Raw genomic sequence first — 19,639 nt, 5'->3', positions numbered from 1 at the left:
AAATTAAAAGACTAGCACAAATCCAATGCAAAAATCACCTCTGCACTGTCACTGGAGTTATAGGACAGGATTTTCCCACCGCGCTTTGCCCCAAAGCCAGAAAATCCTGCCCAAGGTCAATGGACCTTTGCATGATCCATGTCCCGACCGTTATGATTCCCATGGCAGGCGGGGTGGAAAAATTTTGCCCATAGAGTCATTCAGTACAGAAGAGGCCCTTCGGCATATCGAGTTTGCACTGACAAAACCACACTAAATCTACACTAATTCCACTTTCCAGCACTTGGCCCATAGCCTTAACTGATCATTCACATACTTTTTAAAGGTTATGAGGTTTCCTGCCTTCACTAGCTTCTCAAGCAGTGCATTCCAGACTTCCACCACCACCCTCTGGATGAAAAAAACTTTCCTCAAATCCCCTCTAAATCTCCTGCACCTCAGGTTAAAATTATGCCCCCTAGGTATTGACCCTTCAACTAAGGGGAACAGCTGCTTCCTATCCACCTTGTCCATACCTTCAATAAGATTGTCCCTCAGCCCTCCCTTGCTTTAAAGGAAAAAACAGGAGCCTATCCAGCATCTCTTCATGGCTCAAATGCTCCATCCGAGGCAACATCCTGGTGAATCGCCTCTGCACCATTCTGCATCCTTCCTACAGTGAGGTGACCAGAATTGCACACAGTACTCCAGCTGTGGCCTAACCAACATAACCTCCCTGCTCTTATAATCTATGCCACGACTGATAAAGGCAAGTGTGACATATGCTTTATTAACTACCCTAATAACCTGTCCTGCTGTCTACAGGGATCTGTGGACAAGTACCCCAAGATCCCTCTGTTCCTCTGAGCTTCCTAGTGTCCTCCATTCATTGGCTATTCCCCTGTCTACTCCTACCAAAGTGCATCACCTCACACTTTTCAGGGTTAAATTCCATCTGCCACTGATCTGCCCACTTCTGCACATTCTCCCTGTGTCTGCGTGGATTTCCTCTGGGTGCACCGATTTCCTCCCACACTCCAAAAAAGACGTGCTAGTTAGGTGCATTGGTCATACTAAATTCTCCCTCAGTGTACCCGAACAGGTACCGGATTGTGGCGACTAGGGGATTTTCACACCAACCTCACTGCAGTGTTAATGTAAGCCTACTTGTGACACTAATAAATAAATTTTAAACTTTGATCTGACCAACCTGTCTTTATCTTCCTACAATCCAAGACCTTCTTCCTCACTATTAATCACTCTGCCACTTTTTGTGTCATCCACAAACTTACTTGATCTCCCCCCCCACCACATTCTCATCTATATCGTTTATATGCATCACAAACAATAAGGGACCTAGCATTAATCCCTGTGGTGTACCACTGGACATCGGCCTCCAGTCGAACAAACAGCTTTCTACCAGCACTCTCTGTCTCCTACCACTAAGCCCGTTTTGGATCCAACTTGCCAAGTTATCCTGGATCCCATGTGCTACTACCTTCTTTATCAGTTTCAATGGGACCTTGTCAAAAGCTTTGCTGGAATCCATATAAACTACATCAACTATACTATCCTCATCTACACACTCAATCACCTCCTCAAAAAATTCAATCCAATTCATTAGGCATGACCTCCTCTGACGAAGCCATGCTGTTGTGCATGTGGTATCTGTCTCTTTAAGATAATATAACAGAAGTGAGTCATCTGACTTGAGGGACAATGGGAACTGGGAGTGAGTGATCACATCAGGGAGAGAGAGTTCTTCCTCAGGTATTTTACTTCTGAAACCTTGTTGTAAGCATATAGAACTGGCATGTGTCCCAGGACAGTCTTCATGCTGCATAAACCTCCTGTACCTAAATTTCTCTTATCAATAAATCCCTTCTGTTCCTAACAAAGCCTGAAATATCTTAATGTCATAACAGCCACAAAATGACACATGTTGACTATCCCTGATGAAACCTTGCCTCTCCAACTGTAGATTAGAATCATAGAATCTCTACAGTACAGAAGGAGACCATCCAGCCCATTGAGTCTGTACCGATCACAATCCCACCCAGACCCTATTCCTGTAACCCTCATTTACCCTGTTAATCCCCCTGACACTAGGGACAATTTAGCATGACACATCTTTGGACTTTGGGAGCAATGATGTGGAGATGCCGGCGTTGGACTGGGGTAAACACAGTAAGAAGTTTAACAACACCAGGTTAAAGTCCAACAGGTTTATTTGGTAGCAAAAGCCACACAAGCTTTCGAGGCTCTAAGCCCCTTCTTCAGGTGAGTGGGAATTCTGTTCACAAACAGAACTTATAAAGACACAGACTCAATTTACATGAATAATGGTTGGAATGCGAATACTTACAACTAATCCAGTCTTTAAGAAACAAAACAATGGGAGTGGAGAGAGCATCAAGACAGGCTAAAAAGATGTGTATTGTCTCCAGACAAGACAGCCAGTGAAACTCTGCAGGTCCACGCAACTGTGGGGGTTACAGATAGTGTGACATGAACCCAATATCCCGGTTGAGGCCATCCTTGTGTGTGCGGAACTTGGCTATCAGTTTCTGCTCAGCGACTCTGCGCTGTCGTGTGTCGCGAAGGCCGCCTTGGAGAACGCTTACCCGAATATCAGAGGCCGAATGCCCGTGACCGCTGAAGTGTTCCCCAACAGGAAGAGAACAGTCTTGCCTGGTGATTGTCGAGCGGTGTTCATTCATCCGTTGTCGCAGCGTCTGCATAGTTTCCCCAATGTACCATGCCTCGGGACATCCTTTCTTGCAGCGTATCAGGTAGACAACGTTGGCCGAGTTGCAAGAGTATGTACCGTGTACCTGGTGGATGGTGTTCTCACGTGAGATGATGGCATCTGTGTCGATGATCCGGCACGTCTTGCAGAGGTTGTCCAGTACTTCGTTGTCCAGTACTTCCCCGGAGCGGAGAAGCTACGGCATCTCCTCCGGAGCCTTCAACATGTCATTGAAGAAGACGAACATCTCGCCAAGGCCATCCCCACACCCCCACTTCTTGCCTTCAAACAACCGCACAACCTCAAACAGACCATTGTCCGCAGCAAACTACCCAGCCTTCAGGAGAACAGTGACCAAGACACCACACAACCCTGCCACAGCAACCTCTGCAAGACGTGCCGGATCATCGACACAGATGCCATCATCTCACGTGAGAACACCATCCACCAGGTACACGGTACATACTCTTGCAACTCGGCCAACGTTGTCTACCTGATACGCTGCAAGAAAGGATGTCCCGAGGCATGGTACATTGGGGAAACTATGCAGACGCTGCGACAACGGATGAATGAACACCGCTCGACAATCACCAGGCAAGACTGTTCTCTTCCTGTTGGGGAACACTTCAGCGGTCACGGGCATTCGGCCTCTGATATTCGGGTAAGCGTTCTCCAAGGCGGCCTTCGCGACACACGACAGCGCAGAGTCGCTGAGCAGAAACTGATAGCCAAGTTCCGCACACACAAGGATGGCCTCAACCGGGATATTGGGTTCATGTCACACTATCTGTAACCCCCACAGTTGCGTGGACCTGCAGAGTTTCACTGGCTGTCTTGTCTGGAGACAATACACATCTTTTTAGCCTGTCTTGATGCTCTCTCCACTCCCATTGTTTTGTTTCTTAAAGACTGGATTAGTTGTAAGTATTCGCATTCCAACCATTATTCATGTAAATTGGGTCTGTGTCTTTATAAGTTCTGTTTGTGAACAGAATTCCCACTCACCTGAAGAAGGGGCTTAGAGCCTCGAAAGCTTGTGTGGCTTTTGCTACCAAATAAACCTGTTGGACTTTAACCTGGTGTTGTTAAACTTCTTACTTTGGGAGCAAGCCAGAGCACCCCGGAGGAAACCCACACAGACACAGGGAGAAAGTGCAAACTCCACACAGACAGTGACCCGAGGCTGGAATTGAACCTGGGTTCCTGGTGCTGTGAGGCAGCAGTGCTAACCACTGTGCCAGCGTGCCGCCCTTTTCTCCTTCAGAATTTTCTCCAATGGTTTCCCTACCACTGATGTGAGACTCACTGGTCTGTAACTTTCTTCTACCCTTCTTGAAAAGTGAGACCACATTAGCTGTTCTCTGAACCTCTGGCACTTCCCCTGTGACCAGAAAGGAATTAAAAATTTGGGTCAGAGATCCTGTAATTTTCTCCCTTGCCTCCCATAGGCAGCCTGGGACTTAGGGATTTGTCCATTTATAAGCCTGCCTAAACCTCCAGTACCTCCTCACTCTCTATGTCAAACTGTTCACGAACCTCGCAGTCCCTCTCCCCAAATTCTGTACCTACATCTTCCTTCTCTTGAGTGAAGACAGATATGAAGTACTTGTTTAACACTCTACTAATGTCCTTCAGCTCCAAGCACAGATTACCCCCTTGGTCCCTAATGGACGCTACTCTTTCTTTGGTTATCCTCTTTCTGTTAATACGCTTACAGAATACCTTGGGATTCTCCCTGATCCTACCCCTCAGTGCTCTATCATGCCCCCTCTTTGCTCTCCTAATTGCTTTCTTAAGTTCCCCCCGAACTTTCCATAACAAACTTAAATCACACTGTGCTATGGTCGCCATACGAAAATGCTCCCCCACAGTCACTTTGTTCTCTAGAATTAGATCCAGCACTGCGCTGTCCCTTGTTAGACCTATATATTGACATACAAGGCTTTGCTGAATATATTTCAAGAAATCTCTCTCTCTAAACTCTTTACACGAAGACTATCCCAATTAATGGTGAGCAAGTTGGAATCCACTAACATATTACCCTATTATTATTATTTTTTACACACCTCAGTGAATTGTCTGCATATCTGCTCCTCTATTGTCTGCTGACTGTTTGGGGGCCTATAACACACTCCCAGAAATGTGATTGCCCCCTTTTTATTCCCAAGCTCTACCCACAAAGCCTCATTTGAAGACCCTTCCAAGAAGATATCATCCCTCCTTACTACAGTAACTGGCTCCTTTATTAATAAAGTAATACCACCTCTTCTTTTACACCCTCCTTGTCTCACCTGAAGATCGTATACCCTGGAATGTTGAGTTGCCAGTGCTGCTCTTCCCTCAACCACGTCTCTGTGATGGTAACAATATCACACTTCCACATGTCAATCCACACCCTTAACTCATCAGTCTGACTATAATATTCCTGATGTGGAGATGCCGGCGTTGGACTGGGGTAAACACAGTAAGAAGTTTAACAACACCAGGTTAAAGTCCAACAGGTTTATTTGGTAGCAAAAGCCACACAAGCTTTCGAGGCTCTGAGCCCCTTCTTCAGGTGAGTGGTTTGTTATAGGCCCCCAAACTGCTGACTGTTTGGGGGCCTATAACACACTCCCAGAAATGTGATTGCCCCCTTTTTATTCCCAAGCTCTACCCACAAAGCCTCATTTGAAGACCCTTCCAAGAAGATATCATCTTAAGTTCCCCCCGAACTTCTTAAGTTCCCCCCGAACTTTCCATAACAAACTTAAATCACACTGTGCTATGGTCGCCATACGAAAATGCTCCCCCACAGTCACTTTGTTCTCTAGAATTAGATCCAGCACTGCGCTGTCCCTTGTTAGACCTATATATTGACATACAAGGCTTTGCTGAATATATTTCAAGAAATCTCTCTCTCTAAACTCTTTACACGAAGACTATCCCAATTAATGGTGAGCATAAGGGAGTGTGTTATAGGCCCCCAAACAGTCACCTGAAGAAGGGGCTCAGAGCCTCGAAAGCTTGTGTGGCTTTTGCTACCAAATAAACCTGTTGGACTTTAACCTGGTGTTGTTAAACTTCTTACTATAATATTCCTAGCATTAAAGTAGAGGTCATCCCGCCTCACCTTACTCCCTTGGAACTCAACATGGCTGAACTTCCTCTGCCATGGTTCCTTTACTATAGAATGCTGTGTCCCTATTGTACTAACACTCAGTGAGCCCTCCCCCTGCCAAAATAGTTTCAACATCTCCCAACAGCACGAGCAAACCCACCCACAAGGATGTTAGTCCCATTCTAGTCCAGGTACAGACCATTCTGCTTGTACATGTCCCATCTTCCCTTCACTATTTAGATCTCTGATGGTGCCTTACAAGACTGCAAAGAATTTTAGTGTTGTGAAAATGTAATTGAATTTTAAAACATTTGCAAGATGGGCTTTTGGGTGGTGGGCTTTCCCACTCCACCACCCGAAGAATCAAAGGGGAACACAAACTCACCATTAGCAGCTTCCCTCCAACTGTTCAACAACTGGTAGGGTATTAGTTGCCAAAATTCAAGATTTCCACTACCATCTGAGGATGAATTCCTGCCTCCACGAGCTACCAGCCAACTCAATTGGCTGGCACCTCTGTAATCCCACCAGTGTCAGGTTCAAATGGTGCCGAAAGATAGGAGGTAATGGAGGAAGGATTTCAGGTATGTCCAGGATATTGGCAGTGCTTGGCAGGTTCCAGTGAAGGTGGGTGGTGGGCAGGTTTGAGAGGCCAGTGGGGAGGGCTGGGGGGTATGACCTTGTCAATGGACACAGGGGATCCCTAAAGGAGGTCATCCCTGTCTTGCCGAACACCAGCCTGCCCTGTAAATGCTGCTAGGCTACCCACCTGGTGTGGACATCTCCCTGGCAAGGTCAAAGAAAAGGGTGGGATAAGGCACAAGTGGCCATTAATTGGCCAACAATTCCTGTAAAATGGGAGATAGGCTGCAGGCAGGCCATAGGTTGCATTACTGAGCCCCCACCCAAGGTCAAACCATAAACCAGTGATTAAAAACTTTATTTTGTCAGTTATAGTGCCGATAATTCATTAGCTGGCAGAACTAGAGGAAACAATAAAAAAGTCATTAGTTTTTGTGTTCTGACATTTAAGTAAATCTATGTCAGATAATGAAAGTGAGACCAATTTTCCCTTATTTGAAACATACAATTCAATAATATGGAAGTTAAAAACCTTTCCAAAGACTGTAGTTATATTGCTCCAGTATGTTCAAATGGAATAGCTCATTAACCTGTAGATACCAAGTATTACACAAGATTGACTAAATTATTTACCTGACATAAAATGTATTCTGCATAAAAGGTGATCAGATTTAGCAATAGGTTATTGGGAAAACCACTGTCATCTTAACGTAAGGCTAATCAGAATGGCAACTAAGTTGTAATCCATTTTGATTCTTCATTGAAATGTTAATATGGACAGTGAAACTCAATCATTAGATCACACCTTTTGAGCCCTTTTGTCAGCGGACACTGAAAAGGAACAAAGAACAACTTTCATATACGTAGCACCTTTAATTTAGCAAAACATCCCAAGGCACTTCTTAAAAGTGTTATCAGATAAATGTAAGTTATATGAAGAGCAATCTATGGCCAAAAGCTTGGTCGAAGAAGATCGGCTTAACAAGTATTTACATTTTGGATGACTTGGAATCTACAAAGGTTCAGGAAAGCATTGGAATAATCAACAAAAAAACAGGATGAATGTTTTAGCAGCAGATGGGCTGAGGCGGTGGCACTGATGGGTAATTATTGCAGATTGATGGTTTGGAAAAAACAAAATGTTTTCCCTGAAAATCCTTGCCGTCTGGTTAAGTGTAGTGGGGTCTTATGTGAGCTGATGAAGACAGCAATGTTTATTGCTGCTCACCGGGGGGGTTTTGATGTATCAATAAAAGATTTACAAGATGTAAGGTAATTTTAACATTTAGCACCAAAACATGCAGTTATCAGCATTTATTGGCCAAACTTTCCCATGTGACACCATCACTGAATATATAATAAAACAGTTACGATTTATTAGGCATGAGAAGTGGCTGACAAACTCACCATGTGGCAACAGCGACAATCTTCATCACAGATTCATTTAAACACTGACAGAAGCTGACCAGTGGCATTCCATTCTTTCCCATTCTCCCCAGCATTATACCTTTCACACAGAGAACATGCACTTGTCACATTAACATGAACTGGTTGTTAGAGTATTGCATTAATCTCCACACCTGAGACATGGCAATTGGTTCATGGGCCCATTGCAAAATTAAGCAATCGACATTTTAAGTTCAAAAAATATACAGAGAGGGAATAAAAGAGGAGACACAAACACAATCAATCTGAAAACATCTTTTGATTAATTACACAATCAACAGGGTTCGAGTGACAAATTTGAGTAATTTAATTTGTGGATTGCTGGAAATTTCAACGGAATTCCTCTCCCTGTGTAGAGCATATTGTTTTCATCTTAACATTGTGACTGTAAAACATTAATAATTGTGAATTAAAATGAGCATTTAAATATTCAGAGTGTTTTCGAGGCCGGGTCTTACCCTGCTCCGGGTTTTTGTGAACCTCGGGTGCAGCAAGAGCCCAGTGACAATCATCACTGGTCTCCACAAATGGAGAATGGCCAATGAAACCCCTGGTGGTTGGGGCTAGGCATTGCCCATCCTGGAACTACCATGTGGACACTGCTGGCATGTTGGGGGCAGTGCCAAGGGGGCTGGGGCTTGAGAGGAGTGAAGTGGATCCTGAGAGTGGTGGAACCTGAGGGGATTGGGCCATGAGGGGGCTGGGGCCTGATGCAGAACATGAAGGGGGGTCATGAAGGGGGAGATCATGATGTGGAGGCATAAAGGTGAGTCCCAAATCGGGGCATGGGGGATCATGAAAGGGGGCATGAAGGAGTCATCATGAAGTAGGGCATGAAGGGGGATCATGAAGACAGTCATGAAGTGGGGTCCATTGTGAAGGCCCCAATGCCCTGATACCAGCGATCATTTTTGGAGGGGTGGGGGAAACATCCTTTCAATGAGGGGAGGGCGGCGGGGGGTCCCAATGTTCCTGGGGGGAGGAAGGAGGGTCTTCAATTTCAATTTGAGACCGGGACGCCCTTTAAAATGATGGCCTGATCATTATGAAGCCGGTCTTACCGGCACATTTAGGTTCTGCCCCTCTCAGAACCAGTGTAAAACTCACCACTCTCGGAAGATTGCCATGTGATTTGTGCTGACATATCCGACGTGAATCACATTAGTTTCTCGCCTGAAATGACACTTAATGATTTTTTGGGAAAATTCCACCTAGGAAATCAGACTCCCCATTAAATAATCTATACATTGATATTTATTGCCTATAGTTTGACAGAAAATGTTTGGCTTAAAAAAACACTTACCCATTGTGGCAGAAAATATAACAATGCCAAGAACATTCATCCCGTCACTTGAACCTGGCCCTGATTTGTATATGATTTCTGGAGGTGGGGTGATGTCCAAGGAAATGTTCTGAATTATTTCGGAGTCATTATCACCTTGAATTCCATAGATTAAAGGCATTCTCGTGACATCTTCTGATCCTGCTATTTTGACCGAAATTACTATTGGAACAATCTTGGTTCGATACTGTGAAACCACAAGCATATATATTTTAGTGTTTTCGATGACAACAAGTGGTAAGTTTTTAATATCAAATATTAAATAACAATAACTTTTATTTTCCCAAAGTGCAATTCGAAGTTGGAATCCTTCAACTGGTACAGCGATCAGAGTTCCTGGCTCGTTGGGTAACTCCGGCCTTCCAGATTCACAAGAATCGTGTTGATGGAATGAAACATGTAAAATTCTCCATGGTGAGAAATGTTAGTAGTTGAATAACACACTCATGTGAATGTTGCAAATGTGAAAAATTGTCTGAACAATCAGTCTGAACAAACATTGAAAATGTAAATTTATTGCTATGAGTTGAACTTTTGCCCCCTCTTCGGATCTAAAGAACATAATATAACATAAGAACATAAGAACTAGGAGCAGGAGTAGGCCATCTGGCCCCTCGAGCCTGCTCTGCCATTCAATAAGATCATGGCTGATCTTTTCGTGGACTAAGATCCACTTACCTGCCCTCTCACCATAACCCTTAATTCCTTTACTATTCAAAAATTTATCTATCCTTGCCTTAAAAACATTCAACGAGGTTGCCTCAACTGCTTCACTGGGCAGGGAATTCCACAGATTCACAACCCTTTGGGTGAAGAGGTTCTTCCTCAACTCAGTCCTAAACATGTTCCCCCTTATTTTGAGGCCATGCCCCCTAGTTCTAGTTTCACCTGCCAGTGGAAACAACTTCCCTGCTTCTATCTTATCTTAAAATGCTAAGTTCTGTTGGGTACTATTATCTATGCACAATCGATGGATAGTGCACAAAGAACCACAAAGTAGGTTTGGTACCTAGAACACTGGGGAACTCTTTATTATAGATGTGCACTGTTCCACAGTCAGACCCAAGACGGTTTAACTGGGTCCCACACTAGGAGGAGCTAATTCCCCAGGGAAACAGGAAGATTTAGTATTCTACTGCCCAAAGAGTTCATTCAATTTCTCCTACTTTTTGAGAGGTTACCTTATTGCGATGTTCTTGGGTTAGTTCATTAATTTCCGACACCTCTACAAACAAAGTAACAAGTGTCTCCACCCAAAGAAACGTAAGCTGCTCTAGAAGGGGTGTCTCATTGTTTCTGATTTGGAGAATCACCTCAAATATTTTAATGAAATGTAAACTTGCTGCTGACTCACATTCTTAAAGGGGCAGTACACACCCCAAATCCCAACATTTAGACATTACTACACAAGCCACTCGTCAACTCTTCAATGACATGTCCCAATTTAGTGTTGGTCCTAATGTTATAAATGCAGGACTTTACAAAAAAGTTATATTTTAAAATGCCTCCTTTAATTGAAGGACAGGCTGAGAATTCCATAATCACTGCGGCACTAAGGCACACCTATATGGTCCGATTGCTATGGGCGTGAAATACAAACAGAAACCTATTGAAATCAAATGACAGTTTTCATACCTGTACAAGTAACTCACAGTAAAGTAGCAACCACTCTGTGGGACAGGGAGAGGGAGAACAACAGAGCAGATATTGCTCTGAGGAGAGGAAAAAAAGGACTGTTTAATATTAAAAGTCAAGCAAGATGCTTGTGAGAATTGGATTTTTGCTTGAAAGAAAAGAGACAGAACCAACAAAGAACAAAGAACAGTACAGCACAGGAACAGGCCCTTCGGCCCACTAAGTGTGAACCGATACAGATGCCTCTCTAATCTAATATTTTCTTGCCTCTATATGGTCCATATCCCTCCAATCCCTGCCTATTCATGTATCTATCCAGATGTTTCTTGAACGTTGTTATAGAATCTGCTTCCACCACCTCCTCCGGCAATGCGTTCCAGGCATTTACCACCTTTTGTGTGAAAAACTTGCCCCTTACATTTCTTTTAAACTATCCCCCCTCACTTTCAACTTATGCCCCAGAGAGTAATTGACCCTTTAACCCTGGGAAAACAACTCTGACTATCCACTCTATTCAAGCCTGTCATAACCTTGTAAACCTCTATCAGGTCCCCCCGCATCCTCCAACACTCTAATGAAAACAATCCAAGTTTGTTCAAACTTTCTCCATAGTCTATATCCTCCAGACCAAGCAACATCCTGGTAAATCTCTTCCGCACCCTTTCCAATGCATCAACATCCTTCTGATAGTGTGGCGACCAGAACTGTACACAATACTCCAAATGCGCCCTAACCAAAGTCTTATACAGTTGCAACATGATTTTCCAATTCCTATACTCAATGCCCCAACTGATGAAGGCCAGCATGCCATAAGCCTTCTTGTCCACCTTGGTCTTCAACATTTGAAGATTTAAGTTACAAGGGGTCACTAAAGTGGCCCTTGCTGGTGGAAGTTGGATCTGGAAGACTCAGGCTGAGTGAAACAACTTTCAAAGGACATTGGAAGTTTTGACCTAGTACGGCTGGGAGAAGTGAGTCTGCTAAAACACCCAGAGTAACTATGGACATGTTTGTGTAAGGCCACAGGTACACCAAAAGTATGGTGGACAGCAAAAGGGGTTGTAAGAATGATCTTGATTGCATTAATTAGATAATGTACCTTTTCTTAAATTCAATATATCAGTTGCCTGTCAGGTAACATTTGATTTATGTTGAGCTTAGTTTGCTTCTTACAGTAAAAGTCGTAAAAAGTTCCTGCTCGGTACCAGTTGGGTTCAGGCTGCAGAATCCCATGCAGTTGGGGGGGGGGGGGGGGGGGGGGGGGGGGTGGGGGACATGGGGGAGACATGGGCATTGTTGGCTGGGCCAGCATTTATTGCCCATCCCTAGTTGCCCTTGTATTGAGTGACTTGCTTGGCCACTTCAGAGGGCAGTTAAGAATCAACCATGTTGCTGTGGCTCTGGAGTCACATGTAGGCAAGACCAGGTAAGGACGGCAGATTTCCTTCCCTAAGGGATATTAGTGAATCAGATAGGTTTTTCCGACAATCGACAATGGTTTCATGGTCATCAGTAGATACTTAACTCCAGATATTTTTTATTGAATTCAAATTCCACCATCTGCCGTGGCAGGATTCAAACCTGGGTCCCCAGAACATTAGCTGAGTTTCTGGATTAATAGTCTAGTGATAATACCAGTAGGCCATAGCCTGGTAGAGGGGGGGGGGAGTACCTGCAAGGCTGAGGGTGTCCAATGTGTAAGGACTGCCTAGGTATGACCTGCTGAAGTTAGAAGTACCCTTATTTCTTCCAAATCTTTCAGAATAACAATTAGTGTAAAACTGGCAGAACAATTTGAAGTTAACGATATGAAGTGTGTTGTTGGATGGTTCCCAGGGGAAGTTAACGCTTCTGGACAATTACTGCGTAAACCCTTACCTGGGAATTTCCAAAGGGGATTCCCCAGCGCATCTTTAGGATAACCCCCAAATCCAACCCTGGGGAGCCATGGAGTTACGAGTCATTATTTTCAATTAGAACAGTATTTAAATATTTCTATTTACTCTTTTCTCAGTTTTAGGGATAATAAAAATATGGAAACAATTTGATTTGCCTACAACTTTGATCTGTTTCCCCTTTAAGACTCAAATATGCCATAGATATACAAGATTATAGAATCTTACAAGTTAAAGCCTTCTTGCCTGTGCAGGTTCTTTGAAAGCTATCCATAATCCCAGAATCCTTATTTTCCCCATATTCCTGCAAATCGACAGGGTTCAAATATATGTCCAATTGCTTTTTGAAAATTCTGATGGGATCTGGTTTTCTCACTCTTTCAGATTGTGTGGTCCAACAATCCTCTATATGAAAAAAAAATTCTCATTGCCTCTCTACTTCCTTTGCCTATTATTTTAAACCAACCATCTCAGGTTACTGACCCACTTTCCAAAGGAAACAATTAACACCTTCCTACTTTCTCTATCAAAGCTCCTCATAATTTATTAGGTTTTCCTTTCTTCCAGGAATAATCCCAGGTTTTCCAGCACAAAAACAGAAAATGCTGGAAAATATCAGCAAATCTGACAGCATCTGTGGAGCGAGAATAGAGCCAACATTTCGAGTCTGGATGACCCTTCGTCAGACTCTTCATCAGAGATTCGTCATAAGCTCTGACAAAGGGTCATCCTAACTCGAAATGTTGGCTCTATTCTCTCTGCACAGATGGGATTTTCCAGCATGTTCTGTTTTTGTGTCAGATTCCAGCAGCTGCAGTATTTTGTCTTTATTCCAGGTTTTCCAATCTCTCTATATAGCTGGAATTTCTCATCTCTGGTATCATGCTGGTAAACTTCCTCTGTACTCTTTCCAAGGACTTGCTATCCTTCCTAACATGTGGTTCCCAGAATTGTAAGCAATGCTCCAGTTGTGGAAGCCTAGGTTTGTAAGGTTTAACATGACTTATTTGGTTTTGTTTTTGATGCCCCAATTTAGAAAGCCAAATATCTATATCCCCAGGAGCCTCTTACAACCTCCCCAAATATAACATTTAGATTACACTCCATGTTATTCTTTCCAGAATGCATCATTTCGCACTTAACTGCATTAAATTGCATTCATTATGTGTCTTCCCATTTCACCATTCTATGTCCTCTTCCATATAGCTTTTCACTATGTGTTGAAGGCTTATTAAAGTTTAAAGTTTATTTATTAGTGTCACAAGTAGGCTTACATTAACACTGCAATGAAGTTACTGTGAAAATCCCCTAGTCGCCACACTTCGGCGCCTGTTCGGGTACACTAAGGGAGAATTTTAGCATGGCCAATGTACCTAATCAGCATATCTTTCAGACTGTGGGAGGAAACCGGAGCACCCGGAGGAAACCCATGCCGACAAGGCACGGGGAGAATGTGAGGACTCTGCGCAGACAGTGACTCAAGGACTTTCACAGTAACGTCATTATGGTGTGAATGTAAGCCTACTTGTGACTAATAAATAAACTTTTCTAAGCTGGGAATCGAACCCAGATCCCTGGTGTTGTGGGGCAGCAGTACTAACCATTGTGCCACTGTGCCGCCCCCCCATTCTTTGTCAAATTCCTAGGGTGGGATTTTCTGAGTGCTCGCCCCAAAACCGGAAAATCCTGCCTGAGGTCAACGGACCTTGCATGGTCCGCTTCCCCCCTCCCCCACCACTATGATTCCCATGTCACAACTAAGTTGGAAGGGCACGAATATCCTGGCTGGGAGTTTTGCTAGTGCAGTTCGGGGGGGTTTAAACTAGTATGGCAGGGGGAAGGGGATCAAAATATTAGGTCTACAAGTGTAGAGGCTGGGGACGAGCTTGGGGCTGGGACAAGGCTGGCAAAGAAGAAGAGCACTCTGGGGGAGGATGACCTCACTGGGCCTGGAGGTCTGGAGTGCTTATACTTCAATGCAAGGAGCGTAGCAGGTAAGACAGATGAACTTAGGGCCTTAATGCTCACGAGGAATTTGGATGTGGTTGCGGTGACGGAGACTTGGTTGAAAGAGGGACAGGACTGGCAGCTGAATATTCCGGGGTACAAGTGTTTTAGGCGAGACAGAGGAGGGGCCAAAAGAGGTGGGGGAGTAGCAGTATTAGTTGGAGAGCATATTACAGCGGTGCAGAGGGAGGACAATTCAGAGGGGTCGTGTAACGAGTCACTCTGGATGGAGCTTAGAAACAGGAAGGGCGCAGTCACTATGTTGGGGGTGTACTACAGGCCCCCAACAGCCCAAGGGAAGTGGAAGAACAGATATGTCAGGAGATACTGGATAGGTGCAGGAAAAATAGGGTTGTTGTAGTGGGAGACTTCAATTTCCCTGGTATAGACTGGAAATCGCTGAGAGCAGGGACTCTGAATGGGGAGGAATTTGTAAAATGTGTACAGGAGGGTTCTTTGGAACAATATGTAGATAGCCCGACTAGACAGGGGGCTATACTGGACCTCGTACTGGGGAATGAGCCCGGTCAGGTCTTCAAAGTTTCGGTAGGGGAACATGTGGCAAATAGTGACCACAATTCTGTTAGCTTTAGGATAGTGATGGAAAAGGATGAGTGGTGTCCCAAGGGTAAGGTGTTGGATTGGGGGAAGGCTAACTTTAGTGGGATTAGGCAGAAATTGGCAGCTCTTGATTGGGAGAGGCTGTTTGAGGGTAAATCCACATCTGGCATTAAGGAACAGTTGTTAGGGCTACAGGACAGGCATGTGCCTATTAAAAAGAAGGATAGGAAGGGTGGGATTCGAGAACCGTGGATAACCAGGGAAATTGAGGGACTGGTCAAAAAGAAAAGAGAGGCGAATGGTAGGTCCAGGCAGCTAAAAACGGAGGGAGCTCTGGAGGAGTACAAAGAAAGTAGGAAAGAACTCAAACGGGAATTAGAAGAGCAAAAAGGGGTCACGAAATGTTCTTGGCAGACAGGATTAAGGAGAATCCCAAGGCATTTTATTCATACGTTAGGAACAAAAGGGTTGTCAGGGAAAAAATCGGACCTCTCAGGGACAAAAGTGGGGAATTATGCTTGGAGCCCAAAGAAGTAGGGGAGATCCTAAATGAATACTTTGCGTCGGTATTCACAAAGGAGAGGGATGTGTTGACTGGGAGTGTCTCGGAGGGGAGTGTTGAACCGTTGGAGAAAATCTCCATTACAAAGGAGGAAGTGTTAGGTTTGTTAGAGAATTTAAAGACTGACAAATCCACAGGGCCTGATGGAATCTATCCAAGGCTGCTCAGGGAGACGAGAGATGAAATCGCTGGGCCTCTGACGCAAATCTTTGTCTCGTCACTGGACGCAGGTGAGGTCCCAGAGGATTGGAGGATAGCTAATGTGGTCCCGTTATTTAAGAAGGGTAGGAAGGATAACCCGGGTAATTATAGGCCGGTGAGCTTGACGTCCGTGGTGGGGAAGTTGTTGGAGAAGATTCTTAGAGATAGGATGTATGCATATTTAGAAAGGAATAAACTCATTAACGATAGTCAGCATGGTTTTGTGAGAGGGAGGTCATGCCTCACTAACCTGGTGGAGTTTTTTGAAGAAGTGACCAGAATGGTTGACGAGGGAAGGGCCGTGGATGTCGTCTATATGGGCTTTAGTAAAGTGTTTGACAAAGTCCCTCATGGTAGGCTGGTGAAAAAGGTTGGATCTCATGGGATAAAGGGGGAGGTGGCTAGATGGGTGGAGAACTGGCTTGGTCACAGAAGACAGAGGGTGGTAGTGGAAGGGTCTTTTTCCGGCTGGAGGCCTGTGACTAGTAGTGTTCCGCAGGGCTCTGTATTGGGACCTCTGCTGTTTGTGATTTATATAAATGATCTGGAAGAAGGTGTAACTGGGGTGATCATAGAAATCATAGAAACCCTACAGTACAGAAAGAGGCCATTCGGCCCATCGAGTCTGCACCGACCACAATCCCACCCAGGCCCTACCCCCATATCCCTACATATTTTACCTGCTAATCCCTCTAATCTACACATCCCAGGACACTAAGGGGCAATTTTAACATGGCCAATCAACCTAACCCGCACATCTTTGGACTGTGGGAGGAAACCGGAGCACCCGGAGGAAACCCACGCAGACACGAGGAGAATGTGCAAACTCCACACAGACAGTGACCCAAGCTGGGAATCGAACCCAGGTCCCTGGAGCTGTGAAGCAGCAGTGCTAACCACTGTGCTACCGTGCCGCCCAGAGACTGAGAATTTACTCAGTAAGTTTGCGGACGACACAAAATTGGCAGGACTTGCAGATAGTGAGGAGCATTGTCAGAAGCTACAGAAGGATATAGATAGGCTGGAAATTTGGGCAAAGAAATGGCAGATGGAGTTCAATCCTGATAAATGCGAAATGATGCATTTTGGTAGAAATAATGTAGGGAGGAGCTATATGATAAATGGCAGAACCATAAAGGGTGTAGATACGCAGAGGGACCTGGGTGTGCAAGTCCACAGATCCTTGAAAGTGACGTCACAGGTGGAGAAGGTGGTGAAGAAGGCATATGGCATGCTTGCCTTTATAGGACGCGGCATAGAGTATAAAAGTTGGGGTCTGATGTTGCAGATGTATAGAACATTGGTTCGGCCACATCTGGAATACTGCGTCCAGTTCTGGTCGCCACACTACCAGAAGGACGTGGAGGCTTTGGAGAGAGTACAGAGGAGGTTTACCAGGATGTTACCTGGTATGGAGGGGCTTAGTTATGAGGAGAGATTGGGTAAACTGGGGTTGTTCTCCCTGGAAAGACGGAGGATGAGGGGAGACTTAATAGAGGTGTATAAAATTATGAAAGGCATAGATAGGGTGAACGGTGGGAAGCTTTTCCCCAGGTCGGTGGTGACATTCACGAGGGGTCATAAGTTCAAGGTGAAGGGGGGGAGGTTTAACACAGATATCAGGCGGACATATTTTACACAGAGGGTGGTGGGGGCCTGGAATGCGCTGCCAGGCAAGGTGGTGGAGGCGGACATACTGGGAACGTTTAAGACTTATCTAGACAGCCATATGAACGGAGTGGGAATGGAGGGATACAAAAGAATGGTCTAGTTTGGACCAGGGGGCGGCGCGGGCTTGGAGGGCCGAAGGGCCTGTTCCTGTGCTGTATTGTTCTTTGTTCTTTGTTCATGGTGGGCAGAACGGGAAAACTCCCCCTCCTAATCACCCATAATCTTCCTTTCCTTTTATAATTTAGTGGATTTTGAAACCTTGACTTAGTATCACCCAGCCAATACAGCATCATTTATCTGATCTTCTTTCTGACTCTTTTCAAGCTTGATGGTATTCTGCATGATTAACCTAGATCATTGAACCTGGCATTTCACCTAGATGCTTACAAGAAAGAAAGCATCAAGTACCATATCGGACTGCAGTGGTTCAGGAAGGTGGGTAATTAGGAACAGTCAATAAAAGCTGGTTTTGCCAGCAACATTCATGTCCTATGTACAAATATTTTAAAACGACGTAAACCTACCTGTTGAAATGTAGCTTGAACCAGATTAGAGGGGAACATGTTTCTTTAAGAGGGAGGAAGGGAAACTAAGTTACTCCATATTGTTATAGCAATCAACAACACATTCACAATGCATTAAATGCATTAATAGTTTAAAATAACAACGGTTAGCAATAATGACAACAAGGGAAATTAGGAGATAGGAATGTCAATCACTTATATTAGTTCTCTAAATCTGGGTTAGATGCTGTAAGATTATTGAGCTAGTAATAAGGCTATCAATATTTAGCTTTATTGACGAACTTCTCTTGCTAGTTTAGTAGAGTAGGGACAACTTAGAAATAGGGTATGATCTTCAAAATGCCAGAGTAGCTGATTTTGGGAGAAAAAAGCTAGAAAATCTTGAAGGCTGTTTGTAGAAAGTGCTAGTTTCTGGAATTGGAAGGGGCTTTGGTTAAGAAATAGATTTCTTAACAATACATAACACACAAAAAAGAAAACTTGAATTTTTCTGCGTGGGTACTAAATTTAGGATCACCACTTTATTTACTGTTACTGTGCAGTTGAGAAGGCAATTAGTTCTGAATACTTGCTCAGTCGTAAATACCAAATACATTATAACTAATGAAAAGCCTATTAGTGAGGTCAGGGGGGGAAGGGGGGGTGGAGTGACATTAGCTATTTTGTCATGCTAATGTTCCTTCTGCACCTATGTAGCTGGACTGAGTGCATTGGTAAAACCAGGCAAAGAAAACATTTGAAGGACCACAATCATAGGCAGTTTGGAAGTTCCTGGTTGGCCATCCCCGGAAAAATGTCGCATGCTTTTATTTGAATGAGGTAGGGATACAGGGAACAGGTAGAATGTGTGATTTGGACTATCTGGACTTAGGAGGGTTGATAGCAAAAAGCGAAAAGCAACAATGACAATGGTATCAGTGATGCAATGGTAGACAAGAAATATGTGTGACAGAGGTGTTGGCTCTGAGGCAAAAGGGAGAAGCATCATCCCAAGGCCCTTTCTGTACGCTGGCCACAAGTGCAGATGAGATGCTGGAAGAAACTTCCTAATTCTGGACTGCCATTCCTCAGTGTCTACATTCCCCATAGCTGCAACTGAGTTGAGAAGAGAATGCATTGAACAGACGTGACAGCAAGAAGGTGCAGCAGTGGCGATGGTCTTGATTTACCAGTTCACTGCATGCACTGTATTTTTTTAAGCAAAGGAAAAAAATTGACCTGGAATGGCATTTATATCCCATTTATTATGTAACTGGGACACTTATTCAAAAGCATGAGCTCATGCTCCAAAGAAATGTTTAAAGAAATTCAGCTGTATAGTCTACACAAACAAATTTATCATGAATGAGCAACAGATGTGGATTTTCGACTGGAGTATAATTGGG

At 44.2% G+C, this 19,639-nt stretch overlaps 1 protein-coding gene across 1 annotated transcript in view; it reads right to left on the bottom strand.

Annotated features, from left to right (window-relative positions):
* The window catches only part of slc1a7a (solute carrier family 1 member 7a), a 66,325-nt gene that overhangs the window by 13,445 nt on the left and 33,241 nt on the right, over positions 1-19,639 (bottom strand). Inside the window, exons 4-6 of the mRNA XM_078219202.1 lie at positions 18,255-18,297; positions 9,160-9,385; positions 7,818-7,917 (exon numbers count right to left, since the gene is read on the bottom strand). Of these exons, the coding sequence (XP_078075328.1) occupies positions 7,818-7,917; positions 9,160-9,385; positions 18,255-18,297 (369 nt within the window). The remainder of the gene's footprint in view (positions 1-7,817; positions 7,918-9,159; positions 9,386-18,254; positions 18,298-19,639) is intronic.

The sequence above is a fragment of the Mustelus asterias genome, chromosome 8 (genome assembly GCF_964213995.1).
Source record: "Mustelus asterias chromosome 8, sMusAst1.hap1.1, whole genome shotgun sequence".
Classification (NCBI taxonomy): domain Eukaryota; kingdom Metazoa; phylum Chordata; class Chondrichthyes; order Carcharhiniformes; family Triakidae; genus Mustelus; species Mustelus asterias.
This window is presented reverse-complemented; position numbering and strand designations above follow the sequence as displayed.